Genomic DNA, 13,367 nt, shown 5'->3' on the forward strand with positions numbered 1-13,367 from the left:
CATGCAATATCTAAGGTGATTTAATCATCCGAAACTGACACACACAGGGAAAGAACCAGTTCAATAATAACATCTTTTCCTTCCTTGCTGTTGGCTTCCTTGTTCCCTCGCCCCACCCCCCTTTCCCGGTTCAGTGGATACCAACACAATGACTAATACATCTTCTGACACTTTTTTTTTCTTCCAAGAACATAGTTTCACATCTGGGTAAGTGCCATAACCTTCCCTGACTCCTTTGGAAATAATAGGTTCATTCTTTCAGTCACATCCACCGATTTTCAGGGCAAAGTGTACTGCCCTGGAAGTGGAATGTAGTGTGGCATGGTGGGGAGAGTAGAAGGCAAGAACCAGAATGGTGACCCGATTCAGGTCCCCATCTTCATTTCTGCATCTCTCTGAACTGAGCTGATTCCTCATTTGTACAGCGCATCAAGTCCCGCCTCGGGTGTGATGTAAGCTTCGTTCTCATACAAGGCAAGGGGTGATGCACAAGACCCGGGAGCTCGTTTGCGGATCCCAGGAAGCCGACTACAGCTACGTGGACGCGACGAGAACAGCGCGTTGCGCGCGCAGCTTCTCCGCCGCCTCTCGAAGCCAGCGTCTCCGTTGCCAGGGAAACTGGGGCGGCGCGCTTTCCGGTGCAGTCGCGGCGCGTCGCAGCTGTCATGGCGGAGACGGTCTGGAGCACGGACACGGGGGAGGCCGTATATCGCTCCCGGGACCCCGTGCGCAACTTGCGCCTCCGGTAGTCGCCCCGCTCTGGCTCTGGGGCCTATGCTTTTATGCCCTCAGATAATTCCAGAATGAACTTGGGGTTCTGAGGACCCCACTTTCTCCCCGGTCTCCCCCCATCTCCTTGCACGCTACCCGTTTTCCTATCCACTCAGCCTCCAAGCACACCTTTCAGACCCACCCAAGTCCTTTCAGGTTCTTTTCGCTCCCAAATTTCTCAGAACCCTGTGTCCCCAGTACACCCTCTCACCCAAGCTCTTCCCCATATGACCCCTGCGGCTCTCCCATCTCCTCTCAGTTGTCTGCACCCAGCACACCTTGGCAAGCCTACCTCCTCTGTGTTTTATTTCTCCCATACTTGCTTTGTGTTCGTCTCCTGGTTGTGTGTCTTGTAACGCATAATTTGGGCTTTTCTTTTCTTGACAGAGTCCACCTGCAAAGAATCACATCAAGCAACTTTCTTCATTATCAACCTGCTGCCCAGCTCGGGAAGGACCTCATAGACTTGGCCACTTTTAGGTCTCACCCAACTGCCAGTGGGTGTTATGATGTTGATGCTACCCCTCTGAGGATCTGGGAGAGGGTCTGGGGCAGTAGTGTTACCTCTTAAGACGCAGTAGACCCAGTCTGTGGTCTTAAGAGAAACCTGCACCTTTTTATAGAGGAGGAATGAAAGGTATAAAGAGGTTGAATTCCTTGTCCAAGGTCATACAGGTGGTAAATGTTAGAGCCAGGATTTGAAGCCAGGCAATATTAACTACTACATTGTGTTATGTATGAAAATTGATGTGATTCCTGCCATAAAAATACTGATAAGTATTGTGGCCAAATGTAGTGAAATAACAAATACCATACTTTTGATATGTATTTGCCTGGCAACCTAAATACGACTTGTGGCACTCCTTGTCTAAGAGAAAGTATGCTGCAAACTCTACACATATAAACGCTTTAAAAAACAATTTCAGAGTCATTGACTACTTGAAAAATATGCATATGACTATCACCTGTATTCTTGGACTTTTCCTTATCTGGAAAGCCAAAAAAGTGAGGAAGAGAGGACAGGGTGTTTATGTTAGGTCACCAGTCTTCCTGTTTTTGTTGTTTCCTTCTATTCACAAGTGTTCCTGGGAAAGAGTGTGAGCTGGTGGGTTGTGAAGCATGTGGCTCTGAAAAAGGCATACTTAGCCAGGAGTGTATTAATTTCATTTATGTATTAATTTTTTTTTCCCTCCATAGAACTGCCAAGTCCACAGATTTGGCTTTTAAAAAATCACTTATTTTGCCTTTTCTGTCCTCTCCTGATACTTGGTTTCCTAAGTTATAGTGTTTGTGATTCTATGTATATGGCTTCAGGAATAGGAAAGATAAAAATACCAGAGTATTTTTTTTTCTAGCAAATGAAGACAGTTGGGGAAGGGGTGGCTATTCAGTCTATATCTAAATTTTACTTCCTGACACTCAATTAGATTAAATATTTCCTTGAAGGTAGGACTACCTTTTATCCAAATTAGAGTAGTGGGCCTTAATCTTGGCTTCTGTTCATACTGTCATATACTGTGGAGTATATTCACAGCCTCTCTAGCCTTTGTGTAGATTGAGTTCTTAATAAATTACTGAACTGCAACTGATTTTGTGGCACCACAGAGCAAGAAGTGTTACAGGTTTGGCTCAAGTGTTTAACCCATTCTGCTGTCTTTGAAGGTGGACACCGCCCAGATGAAGATGAAGAGGAAGAGGCTGTGATTGGGTGGCAGGAGAAGCTCTTCAGCCAGGTGAGCCAGTGTCTCTAGTCTGCTCAATCTGCCGCCACCTGGTCTATCTCCACCTGACTAGGGATTCATATTGCCAAACTGATTTCCAGAAAGGTTGTGACAATTTATAATTTCCCCTGTTATTTTTATAGGGGCAACATAACATGTTCTGTGATCCTGTGTAAGGCACTTTTCACCTCTGGTCTATATGCCAACAGTAACAGCAAACTTGGATTAGACTGTTAGTCTGGTTCCTTTTAGCTCTAACATTGTTGGATCCCCTGCCCTCCATTAGGTTAGAATTGGTTGTGAAAGTATCAAATAACATCAGCCCTATAGAATTGTTCTGACTAAACAGTTATAGGAGCAAATGTTGGATGTGTTCTCAGTATATCTCTGTTTCCTTGTGGTGACCTCAGTTTGAAGTAGATCTGTACCAAAATGAAGTTGCCTGTCAGAGCCCTTTGGATTATCAGTACCGCCAAGAGATTCTGAAGCTGGAGAATTCAGGTGGCAGGAAGAACCGACGAATCTTTACCTATACTGACTCTGACAGATACACCAATTTGGAGGAGGTATTGTTCTTTCCAAGGTCTTATAGCTTCCTTCTTAGTGTTCCCTAGTTTTCTGTACTCACTGGGTTCTGTGTATTAAATTAAAAACCTATTAAGAGGGGACAGGTCGCCTGTCCAGAAACCGCTCTGAGCTGCTGGCAGCCAAGCTGAAATAGAGTGAGCACCATCTGCAGGTGGTATAGCTGCTGGTCCCTTCTCCACCTGCTGGAGGAAGTGGGGGAGCCTGCAGTGTCTCTGATTACAGGCTTGCAGAGTGCATACCAGGAGAAGTAACTAGTGGACTTGACTTCTTCCATGCATCAAGAAATAAGACAGGTGGTGGAGTCTAGAACAACTAGATAAAATTCATCAGGGGACTTAGCATATGGGTTTGAAGGGAATTCAGTACAGCTGTGGGTAATGGCTTATGTTCTCAGTTTGCCTATGCCAGCGTACCTTTGTGGACTTGTTTTACGTTTTCTTCAGTCACTGCACTTCAGTCATTTCTGTCTTCTTAGTAAGATTTTTAACTCCTTGAGGACAGAGCCTGTATTTTCTGATTTTTGTCTGTGACCCTGTGGATCTCTGCTAGGAGCAGGTGTTCAATGAATGTTTTTGAAAGAATGGCATGCTTTCATTAGAAGAGCTGTGGTTTAGTAGCATATAAAGTGTTTTGGAAAAGCAAATAAAAATGCAGTTAGTGCTCAGTTACCACATGAGGGTTTTCCACAAAATGCTTGTATCCCACTTGGCATTTTCTAACCACCTACTTAACTTCAACATCTACTAGGCAGCTAACTCAATTTTTTGTTGGTTTGTGCTAAAAAAATGCAGATGGATTTTTTTTTTTTTTTGAGACAAGGTCTCACTCTGTCACCCAGGCTGGTGTACACTGGCATAATCAAGGCTCGCCGCAAGCTCAGTCTCCTGGGCTCAGGTGATCCTTCTGCCTCAGCCTTCCAAGTAGCTGGGACTACAGGTACATGCTATCACACCCAGCTAATTTTTTGATTTTTTTTTTTTTAGAGAGACAAGTTCTCGCTGTGTTGCCCTAGTCTGGTTTCGAACTTCTGGGCTCAAGTGATCCTCTCCCACCTCAGCCTCCCAAAGTGCTGAGTTTACAGGTGTGAGCCACTGTGCCCGGCCTCAGATAACATAAATAACTCATTTCCAAAATCCTAAGGCGAACTAAGACGTGGTAGGAGTCTTCTTTGGGCTGTTTATGCCACTGCTGACCATATTAGCATGTATAATTGTGAGATGGCTGTACCTGTCAGATTCAGGTCCCAGATGGGGTTTCAGACAAAAGACTTCCCTTCAAGCACTTGATCTCATGTGACCTTGACCAGATGGCTTACACGGGGCTTCTCTCTTTTCCCAGCACTGTCAGAAAATGACCACTGTAGCCAGCGAGGTGCCATCATTCTTGGTGGAGCGAATGGCAAATGTCAGGCGGCGACGGCAGGACAGGCGAGGAGTGTGAGTGCAACTGTGTATGGTGGGGCTCGGGGGAGTTTGTGGTCCTTCCATGCCAGTATTCTCTGTCCACCCACTTGAGCTTTTACTTTTTATTTCCTAAACTTATGTTGTTTTGAATTTTTATCAGTGGTAGTGCACAGTATTCACATATTACTTTATAATTACTGGTAAAATGTCTTCCTCACCCTTCATGTGGATAGTTTTCTAAAATGCCCCATAGAGAGGGAAGTTGTATCATTTCTGTTTGTCAGATATTTTGGCTTAAGAAATAAAACAAAATAGTACGTCTGCCAACGAACCTCCACTAGGTCTGTTTCCCTGTAATCCCCTTCCAGGCTCTTCAAGGGGTGCCAGGGAAGTGACCCTTCCTGTAATGTCTCCTAGGGAGGGCAGCATCCTCAAGTCACGCATCATCACCTGGGAACCCTCAGAAGAGTTTGTCAGAAACAACCATGTCCTTAATACCCCTCTTCAGACAATGTACATCATGGCGGACCTGGGGCCCTATGGAAAGTGAGTGGAGCTTCTCACTGTCAGTTCAGATTCTCATTCTCTTCTCCCACTAGCCGTCACCTTCTTGTTACAGTCATGTAGGATATGTGGAAGGGAGGGAGGGACTTTTCTTCATTTTCTTAGTTGTACTTGAAAGAAAGTCTTTTACCATGGTAGCTCTCACCACATCCTCTCTTCTCCCTCCTGAAGCGGGCTGACTATCTCCTTCTCTTTCTCTGGGGAACCAGTGATCCTGAACCTTGGTGTTGATTTCCTGATTTCTAGGCTTGGCTATAAGATGTATGAACATGTTCTCTGTACTCTGAAGGTGGACAGCAATGGTGTGATCACAGTAAAACCTGACTTCACGGGCCTCAAAGGACCCTACAGGTGAGGAGAGGAAGAAAGGGGTAGTGGAGACTGGTATTCCTTCTCTAGGCTTCGCTTCTTGACACTAAATGAGATTCTCAGAAGGCCCTTCATCTGTTCTAACTTTAGAATTCCCAGGCAGTGATTCATATTCTATTCTGGGTCATAGGCCCTTAGAAAACTTGGGACCCTGTTCTCAGAAAATGTGCAACTGCACCAGTTTGAAAGGGATCACTTCAACTGTGTCATTAAGTAAAAGTGAGTCTCTGTGCTGCCGAATGTAAGAACTGACCAGAACAGAGTGGGATGAACTCAGGTCTTTTCCTCTGGGCTGCCTGTTCCTTATCTCTATGTCTTGGAATCATGGAACTGTAAATTAGAAATTATTTGGACCAACCTGTCCATTTTTCAGGAGAGAGCACTGGAATGTTGTGCTTAGGGCTTCACTGTGACTTCAAGGCAGGGGTGGGCTCAGAACCTGTGCTCTCCCAGTCTAGTTTGGTACCCTTTTTGCTTTCCCATTTGCCTACCTCTCCTGATCATATACTTCAAGTGAGGTGGCTGGCCCCTGGTGAGTCATCCCTGGGTTAAATCTGAAGGGCCCAACTCTCTGATCAGAGTTGATCCTTTTATGACTTTGACCTTACAGAATTGAGACAGAGGGAGAGAAGCAGGAACTGTGGAAGTATACAATCGACAATGTGTCCTCTCTCGCACAGCCGGAGGAAGAGGAGCGGGAGCAGCGAGTGTTCAAGGATGTAAGTGCTAGTACATTCCAAGTACCAAGGGGGTCAGCCTACGGGCTTGGAGCTGAGACCATGTCTGAGCCTGTTGTCAGCAGTTGCTGGGGAAAAGCCTTGCCCTTCCCAGCCTTTTCTGACCCAGGAAGCATTGCTGACATATCAGACAGAGGTTTTTGATTGTATAAAATAATAATAATGACCATTATGTGAGCATTTACCATGCTCTGTGCTAGGCACTTTTCTTACCTTGTTTCCTTTAGACCTTACACATTTGAGGTGAATACTTTATTACTATCATTTTATAAATGGGGAAACTGAGATTAGGGAGCTAAGTAGTCTGCCAAGGTCATGTAGCTTATAAGTACGAGAGTCAGGATTTAGTCCCAGACCACCTGACCCCAGAGCCTCTGTGTTCATCTGAAAATGTCAGAGGGTGGATGCTTAAGCCTCCAGCTTTTGGTGGACTTTCCCATTATTGCTTCTTTTCTCCCTCCGTTCAGAACTGAACCCTAGCCTAGCTTGGACTGCATCTTGAGTTTTGGTTTGGTTTGTTTCCTCAGCTTTATGGCCGGCACAAGGAGTATCTCAGCAGCCTTGTGGGCACTGACTTTGAGATGGTGAGTAGCTTGGCTTCCCACAGCACTGTGAGCTATGTTTAGTCAGAGCCTTCTGATTGTGGGCAAATTGCAGTACTCTTAAAGATCTCCAAGACAAACTTTTCAGTGTAAAGAGGAAGTCAATAGCATAGAATGTATAGTCCGTGTTATGTGTTTTGAAATGTTGTATATTGATATAGAACTGTTAATTCACAGAAAAAGGTCTGAAAAGTGTGCATATGCTGTGGGTGGCTTTTTTGGGGGGAGGAGTAGGATTGGGAGGTGGTAAATGGGTAGTGAGTGGTGACACGCATATGTCAGGGACTTTTGCTTTTTATTCCCTAAGCTTAGGTATTTTGCATTTTTATCAGTGGTAATGTATTCATGTATTACTTTATAATTAATTTTGGAAATATATATAAAGATGAAAAAATGTCTTTCTTACCTTGCATGTGGATATGTTCCCCAGTGCCCCATAGAGAGGAAAGGGGTGTCATTTCTGTTTGTCAGATATATTGGCTCTTAAAAAATGACAGGTTAAGTCATTTATTTTGTGGTCTTGTTCTTTGCCTTCCCTCATTCCAGGAAATCCATTTCTAGATCTGGAAACAAGGATAGAATGACTTCCTGGTTTCTTTCTTACTCTTTAAAAAATTAACTTTTATTATTTTCACATTGCATATGTAACAGATATTCAGTATTAAAACAGATATTAAAAATTAAAAATTGGATAAGACAGATACACAAATAATTAAAAAAGAAAACTCCTTCGTTTCTGGACCTTGGTCATCTAAAGGGAACAAAGGTTTGGCTACTCATTTCACACCAAAGAGCAGCTCTTGTTGATTTCCTTGGCTAATTTCCCATATGGCATTGCCCTCACCGCCACTTAAATTATATACTTTTCTTCTATGTAATGAATTTTAGAAATAAGGAAACAGATGTGTGGAGAAGTCTCAGGGTGGGGAGAAAGTGCAATTTTACACCTAGGGTCTGACATCCAGCATCAGGTCTTCTGCAGTTTGTGGATGGGGCCGGAGGAGGAGTGCTGATTCCCTCCATACCACCTAACCTTTTCCCACTTCTCTCTATCTTAGACGGTCCCAGGTGCCCTCCGGCTCTTTGTAAATGGAGAGGTAGGTAAGTGTCTTGCCAGACAGAGATCTCATGATGCTTAGTCAAGTGACCCATGAAGCTGTAAATAATCTACCCCATCTCGGGGGAGGCTTTGGGTTGTCTGCAGTACTTGGAAAACTCAGTGATGACTCTTTCCTGGAAGCGAAGGGTTCCTGGTCCTCTAAAGACTTGCTTCCAGAGAGTGTTGGCCTCTCAAGGCTGGGTTAGGTGCTAAGAGTGGTAGGAGAATAAGCTGAAGTAGTTCCTGTTTTCTCTTGTAGTTTCAGCCCAAGGTTATGAGTATGACAATCTCTACGTCCACTTCTTTGTGGAATTGCCAACTGCTAGTAAGTACTGTCCTTAAGTCTCTCCTTTTATACCCATTTTTACAATTCTAGAGGCATTTGGTCAAGCTTCCCTCCCCACGCCTTCACTGAAATTGTTACTGTTCTGTTCAAGGTCATAGATCACTTCTACTTTGCCAAATTCACTGATAACTTCTCTGCCTTCACCTTAATTGGCCTCTCTGAAGCACTTGACACAGCTCACTTTGCCTCATGAAACACTTCTCCTGGCTTCTGGCTCCACACTTCTCTCTTTCATCTCATAAGTGGCTTATGAACCTCCTTAGCTAATTCCTTCTCTTCTGCTGATCTTAAACTAAGAGAGAACCCAAGGCTGAGCCTGGGGACCCTCTGTTACTCTCGTGTTATGGTCTTCCTGGGCAGTCTCATCTGTCCCATATCTGAGGTTTGTCCCATACTGTCTATATGTCTCAGATTCCCAAATGTCTTTCTTTTGCCTTAACTTTTTCCCTGAACCCCAGGCTCATACCCAGTTACCTCTTTGTCATTTCTGCTTAACATTATCAAAAAGAACTCGTGATTCCCCTTCTTCCCTCAGACCTCTCCTCCCTGTTCTTCCCCATCCTAGCAGAATGGCAGTGTCATCCACTTTGTTGCTGATACCCACAACCTGGAGCCATCCTTGGTTCCTCACTTTCTCTAGCTCCCCGTGGCCATTCAGCCCATCAGCAGTTTCTATTGGCTGTGTCCCAAGTCTGTGTTCTTTCTGCTGCTCTACTCCAAGCCACCACCATCTCTTGCCTTGGTCAGTGCATCACATTTCTGACGTATCCTCTTGCTTTCTCCCTTGCAGCTCATTTGCCACATACACATAGCCAAACTGAGATGTATTTATTTATTTTACTGAGTTGGAGTCTCACTCCATTGCCCAGGCTGGAGTGGAGTGGCACATTCACGGCCACTCCAGCGTTAACCTGCTGGGCTCTGGAGATTTTTCTGCTTCAGCCTTCCAAGTAGCCAGAACTACAGGCACACACTACCACACCTGGCTAATTTTTGATTTATTGTAGAGACGAGGTCTTGCAAAGTTGCCTGGGCTGGTCTCAAACCCATGGGCTTAGGCAATCCATTTACCTTGGCCTCCCAAAGTGCTGGGATTACAGGCTGAGCCACCGAGCCTGGCCCCAAAGTGAGCTTTAAAAAACATAAGGCAGTTGTGTCCCTTTTGAGCTGAAAACTCTAACAGCTTCCTCTCCCTCTTAGAATAAAATCCAAATTCCATACTCTGGATGAGTTGACCTCTGTCTGTCTCTTCCTTACAACATTTCAGTCATTCTTTTTGTTCTGGAACATGCAAGTTCATTCCCACATGGAGCTTTTCAGGTCATTTCCTTTGCCTGAAACCCTGTCTGCCATGTCTTTGCGTGACTGGTTCTTTTTGAGTTGAGGTGTCAGCCTGTGTCACTTCTGAGAGGCCTTCTCTCACTACCCAATTTAAATGAGCCTCTAGGCCACTCAGTCTCTTTCCCTTGTTTTATCTTTAGTATAGCACTTACTGCTACCCAGTAGTCTCCAGTTGGCTGGTTCGTTGTCTGTCTCCCCTGCTGCCCCCAGAATGTTAGCTCCATGAGAAATAGGAATATCTCTATGTGGTTACCAGGATATTCCCAAGATACACCAGCACATAGCATATGCTTGGTAAATGGTAAATTAATGATTGATTGTGTGAATGAGTAAATTACTGAATAAATGAATAAAGAAACTTTGTTTCTTTCTCAACCACTTGCTCTCCTCCCAGGTGAACTTACTATATCTGGTCTTTGGCTTTCAGATTGGTCAAGCCCAGCATTCCAGCAGCTTTCAGGAATAACACAGACCTGTGCCACCAAGTCCCTGGGAATGGTATGGTGGAGAGAGGGTGTCTGGAAGGGAATGAGAGCTGTTCCAGAGGAGGCACTTGAGGCTTTTTTGGGCTAACTGTTCTCTAGGGAGGATTCCAGAGTTGGCTCTGACTCTTCTGTGTGGTCTGCAGGACTCCCTGGTCTTCTCTCAGACTTTTTGAGAATGGCAGCAGCTTGCATTTGGGTGTTTCTTTGCCTCTCAGCCACCCAGGGTGATAATTTTTTTTTCCTTTGTGAAGGTGACCTTGTCATTGGCTACCATAGGGGGAACAAATCAAGTGAAGCCTTGCCCACCCCATGATGCTGAGTATAAAATCACACTCTTTTTTAGGACAAGGTGGCTTACTTCTCCTACCCATTCACATTTGAAGCCTTCTTCCTCCACGAGGATGAATCTGCTGGTGAGTGGCTCAGCAATTGATCCTGGGCCTCACTTCTCTTGGGGAAGCTTCCTGTGACATGGCTGCTCTTCCTATTTGCTCCCAGATGCTCTCCCAGAGTGGCCAGTGCTCTACTGTGAGGTCCTCTCATTGGACTTCTGGCAGAGGTACCGTGTGGAAGGCTATGGGGCTGCAGTGCTGCCTGCCACCCCAGGTAACACCTTGTCCCTAACCTTCTCATGGCCCATATACCTTAGGTCCTTAGGAATAAGACTGACACTTCCAAAAGATTTGAATGCTGCTGGTGAGAAGCAGGGATAATGAGAAATTAGAAGCATTTCACTTGAAAGATGTCTTGCTCCTTTGAGGAATTTCTGCCCCCCCATGAGACGATTAGGTGAAATTAGAACTAACTTCCTGAAGCTGAGCAGCCTGATGGTCTGCCTTGTGCTCTGCGCTGCTCTGACTGGACTTACTGCCTGGAGGGAGAAGCTGTGTGGCAAAATGGCTCTCTCGGTACACGTGTACTGAAGGAATTGGCGTTCATGTCGAGAAAAACATGACAGTCTTTATTGTGTGCCAGATATTGTGCTAAATGCTTCTCATTTAATCTTCCCAACCACTCTGTGAGGTGCAGGCAGTGTTATTATTTCCATTTTACTAAGTGAGGAGAAGGAGGCTCAGTGAGGCTAAGAAACCTGCCCTGGACATGCAGGTGTTAACCGACAGAGCTGAGGTTTGAATTTCTGTCTGGTTGATTTCCGATCAGGTGCTCTTAACCACCATGACAACCTTCTGCAGGGATCAGGACATCACCAGGCAAGGGATTTTAGCAGAGTCCAGGCCTTTGCCATTGCTTGGGAGGCCATGAAGGGCCACACGCCCTTTCTGAACCTGGCCGCATCCTCCTCTCTCGTTGCACAGGCTTGCACACCTTGATGGTCTCCACATGGAGACCCATGGAGCTTGGCACAGTGGCTGAGCTGAGGAGGTTTTTCATTGGCGGTTCTTTGGAGCTAGAGGACCTCTCCTATGTGCGGATACCAGGAACCTTCAAGGTGACTGTCTGTGGGGTGACTTTATGCTGGCTCTTTCTGTTCTGTAGAAGGTGGCGTCCAGATAAAGCCCTTAGTTGTGCATCGCTTCAGTGTTACTTAACCCCTTCCTTCCTATGGCTTAAGCTGGGAGTCATGGCCACATTTTTAACCAGGTTCAGATATCTACACTGTTATCCTGGGAAACCTCTGGAGAATTGTGTACTTAGAGACTTCCCCTGGTAACTGAACCCTTCTTCCCCCCCCCCCCCACTGAAGGCCCTGGTAATCAGATGTGGGGAGGATTTGCAGTAAGTGTGTGAGATATTCTCAAATGAGATTTCAATGTTCCTGATTTCCATTGGGAGCCCAGTGTTAGTCTTGAAGTCTGAGTGATGGAATGAGGTTTACCCTACTCTCTCCAAGAAAGGGAATAAGGATGGGAGTGAGGCACACCTGATGCTGTTTCAACTGTGTGCCACAGGGGGAGCGTCTGAGCCGCTTTGGACTCCGCACAGAGACTACAGGCAGTGTCACCTTCCGCTTGCACTGTCTGCAGCAGTCCAGGTGAGTGACCCTGACTTACCCTCTGCCTTGCTGTGCCTTATCCCTGAGGGCTGGAGAGCAGCCATGATCCTGTGGCGGGCTCCCCTGCAGGGCCTTCATGGAATCGAGCTCCCTCCGGAAAAGGATGCAGAGTGTGTTAGACCGTCTGGAAGGATTCAGCCAGCAGAGTTCCGTTCACAATGTGCTGGGTAGGTTCCCCCCTTCCCCAGCTGGCAACCCTGGGCCAGTGTGGATATGTTCCTCCCTACACCATGGCTGCCAGTACCACGTCTTCTTCCCTTGCAGAGGCCTTTCGACGAGCCCGGCGCCGCATGCAGGAGGCCCGGGAAAGCCTCCCCCAGGACCTAGTGAGCCCCTCAGGAGCCTTGGTCTCCTAGTTCACTGCAGCCCTGGCCCAGAGTGCAGGAGGACAAGACGAGGGATGTCTGAGGCCAATGCTGTCTTGCCCCTGCCTCATAATAGAGACCACACTGGCCTGCTGAGAACTGAAGAGCTGGGAAATCCCTGGCAGCCCCTCTACCTGGCTTTCTGCAAGGTTTTCTCCCTGACACATGGAAATAAAGTCAGGGACCTTGTGGTCCCATACAGCCCCCCTCTTAGATTTCAGCTGCTGTCAGTGGGCATCACAACAAGGCAAGCTTTTTGGTCTGAACCTAGTTTGGGTCTGTCCTTGTCGTAGCCTCTTTTTCTGGCTTGCTTCACAGTTGCAGAAGATGTCAGGGATCTGTTGTTCCACAGCCTTTAAAAATGGAGCCTTCCTTCCAAGACAGAAGGAGGAAGGTGAGGGAGACCTTAAGTCTCTGGCCCTTGAGTCTCAGCCTCCTCTTTCCAGGGCAGCCTCATTCTACTGCTTAGGGCTTGCTGAGATTGACATGTGACTTATTTCTGGAGTAAATGAAGGCCAAAGGCAGTGCCCAGTCCTTTCTGCTAGCTGGGAAGTATCTTTTATTGTGTTTGTATTTTTTTACATAAAACGTTTTATATTGATGGATATTCTGTCGGCTATTCTCTGCTCAGGTGGCTGGCATGTCTGAGGTATTCTCCTTAACATCAGGGCCCCGAATGTCACTTATCCTTCCCCATTTCTGCCTTTCCCTGCTCCAGAGTGTTTCTTTGGGCTCTCTGACTTCAACCCCCTGGAGAGTCTTACAGATTAGTGCCAGCTTGTGTCTTAGCAGCACTCTTCTTAAACATTTGGAGCAACACAATGCCCTCCTCAGGCCCACACAGAAACTGCAGCCCCTGCCCTCAGTAGTGCTTTATTGGTAAGAAGCAGAGCATGCCGCCCAGTCTCAGGCTCAGAGGAGGATTGTGCATGGCGGGGGGTGGGGAGGGGTGGGAGGTTGGG

General features: G+C 46.3%; 1 protein-coding gene across 3 annotated transcripts; it reads left to right on the plus strand.

Annotated features, from left to right (window-relative positions):
• The first annotated feature begins 534 nt into the window (after positions 1 to 534).
• Positions 535 to 13,010, plus strand: MKS1 (Meckel syndrome, type 1). 3 transcript variants are annotated; one of them, XM_008064356.1, is made up of 18 exons: positions 535 to 745; positions 1,159 to 1,268; positions 2,434 to 2,504; positions 2,903 to 3,058; positions 4,419 to 4,516; positions 4,901 to 5,029; positions 5,294 to 5,398; positions 6,027 to 6,135; positions 6,681 to 6,737; positions 7,814 to 7,856; positions 8,114 to 8,179; positions 9,969 to 10,039; positions 10,370 to 10,439; positions 10,525 to 10,632; positions 11,343 to 11,476; positions 11,937 to 12,019; positions 12,110 to 12,207; positions 12,305 to 13,010. In XM_008064356.1, the coding sequence occupies exons 1-18, from the start codon at positions 666 to 668 to the stop codon at positions 12,394 to 12,396; spliced, it is 1,680 nt and encodes a 559-aa protein (XP_008062547.1). In that variant the 5' UTR covers positions 535 to 665; the 3' UTR covers positions 12,397 to 13,010. The 3 variants fall into 3 exon arrangements, with proteins under 3 accessions (XP_008062547.1, XP_021571372.1, XP_021571373.1); XM_021715697.1 differs by lacking the exon at positions 11,937 to 12,019; XM_021715698.1 differs by lacking the exon at positions 4,419 to 4,516.
• Positions 13,011 to 13,367: the final 357 nt, after the last annotated feature.

Source organism: Carlito syrichta, unplaced genomic scaffold, assembly GCF_000164805.1.
Source record: "Carlito syrichta isolate Samal-C Ts95f unplaced genomic scaffold, Tarsius_syrichta-2.0.1 Scaffold307323, whole genome shotgun sequence".
Lineage (NCBI taxonomy): Eukaryota > Metazoa > Chordata > Mammalia > Primates > Tarsiidae > Carlito > Carlito syrichta.

Excerpts from the sequence above, each read along its gene's own strand:
- MKS1 (XM_021715697.1), top strand. The coding sequence starts at position 666 with ATGGCGGAGACGGTCTGGAGCACGGACACGGGGGAGGCCGTATATCGC. Across the intron at positions 5,030-5,293 it reads GACCTGGGGCCCTATGGAAA|GCTTGGCTATAAGATGTATG; the intron begins GTGAGTGGAGCT and ends CCTGATTTCTAG. Across the intron at positions 10,040-10,369 it reads CCACCAAGTCCCTGGGAATG|GACAAGGTGGCTTACTTCTC; the intron begins GTATGGTGGAGA and ends ACTCTTTTTTAG.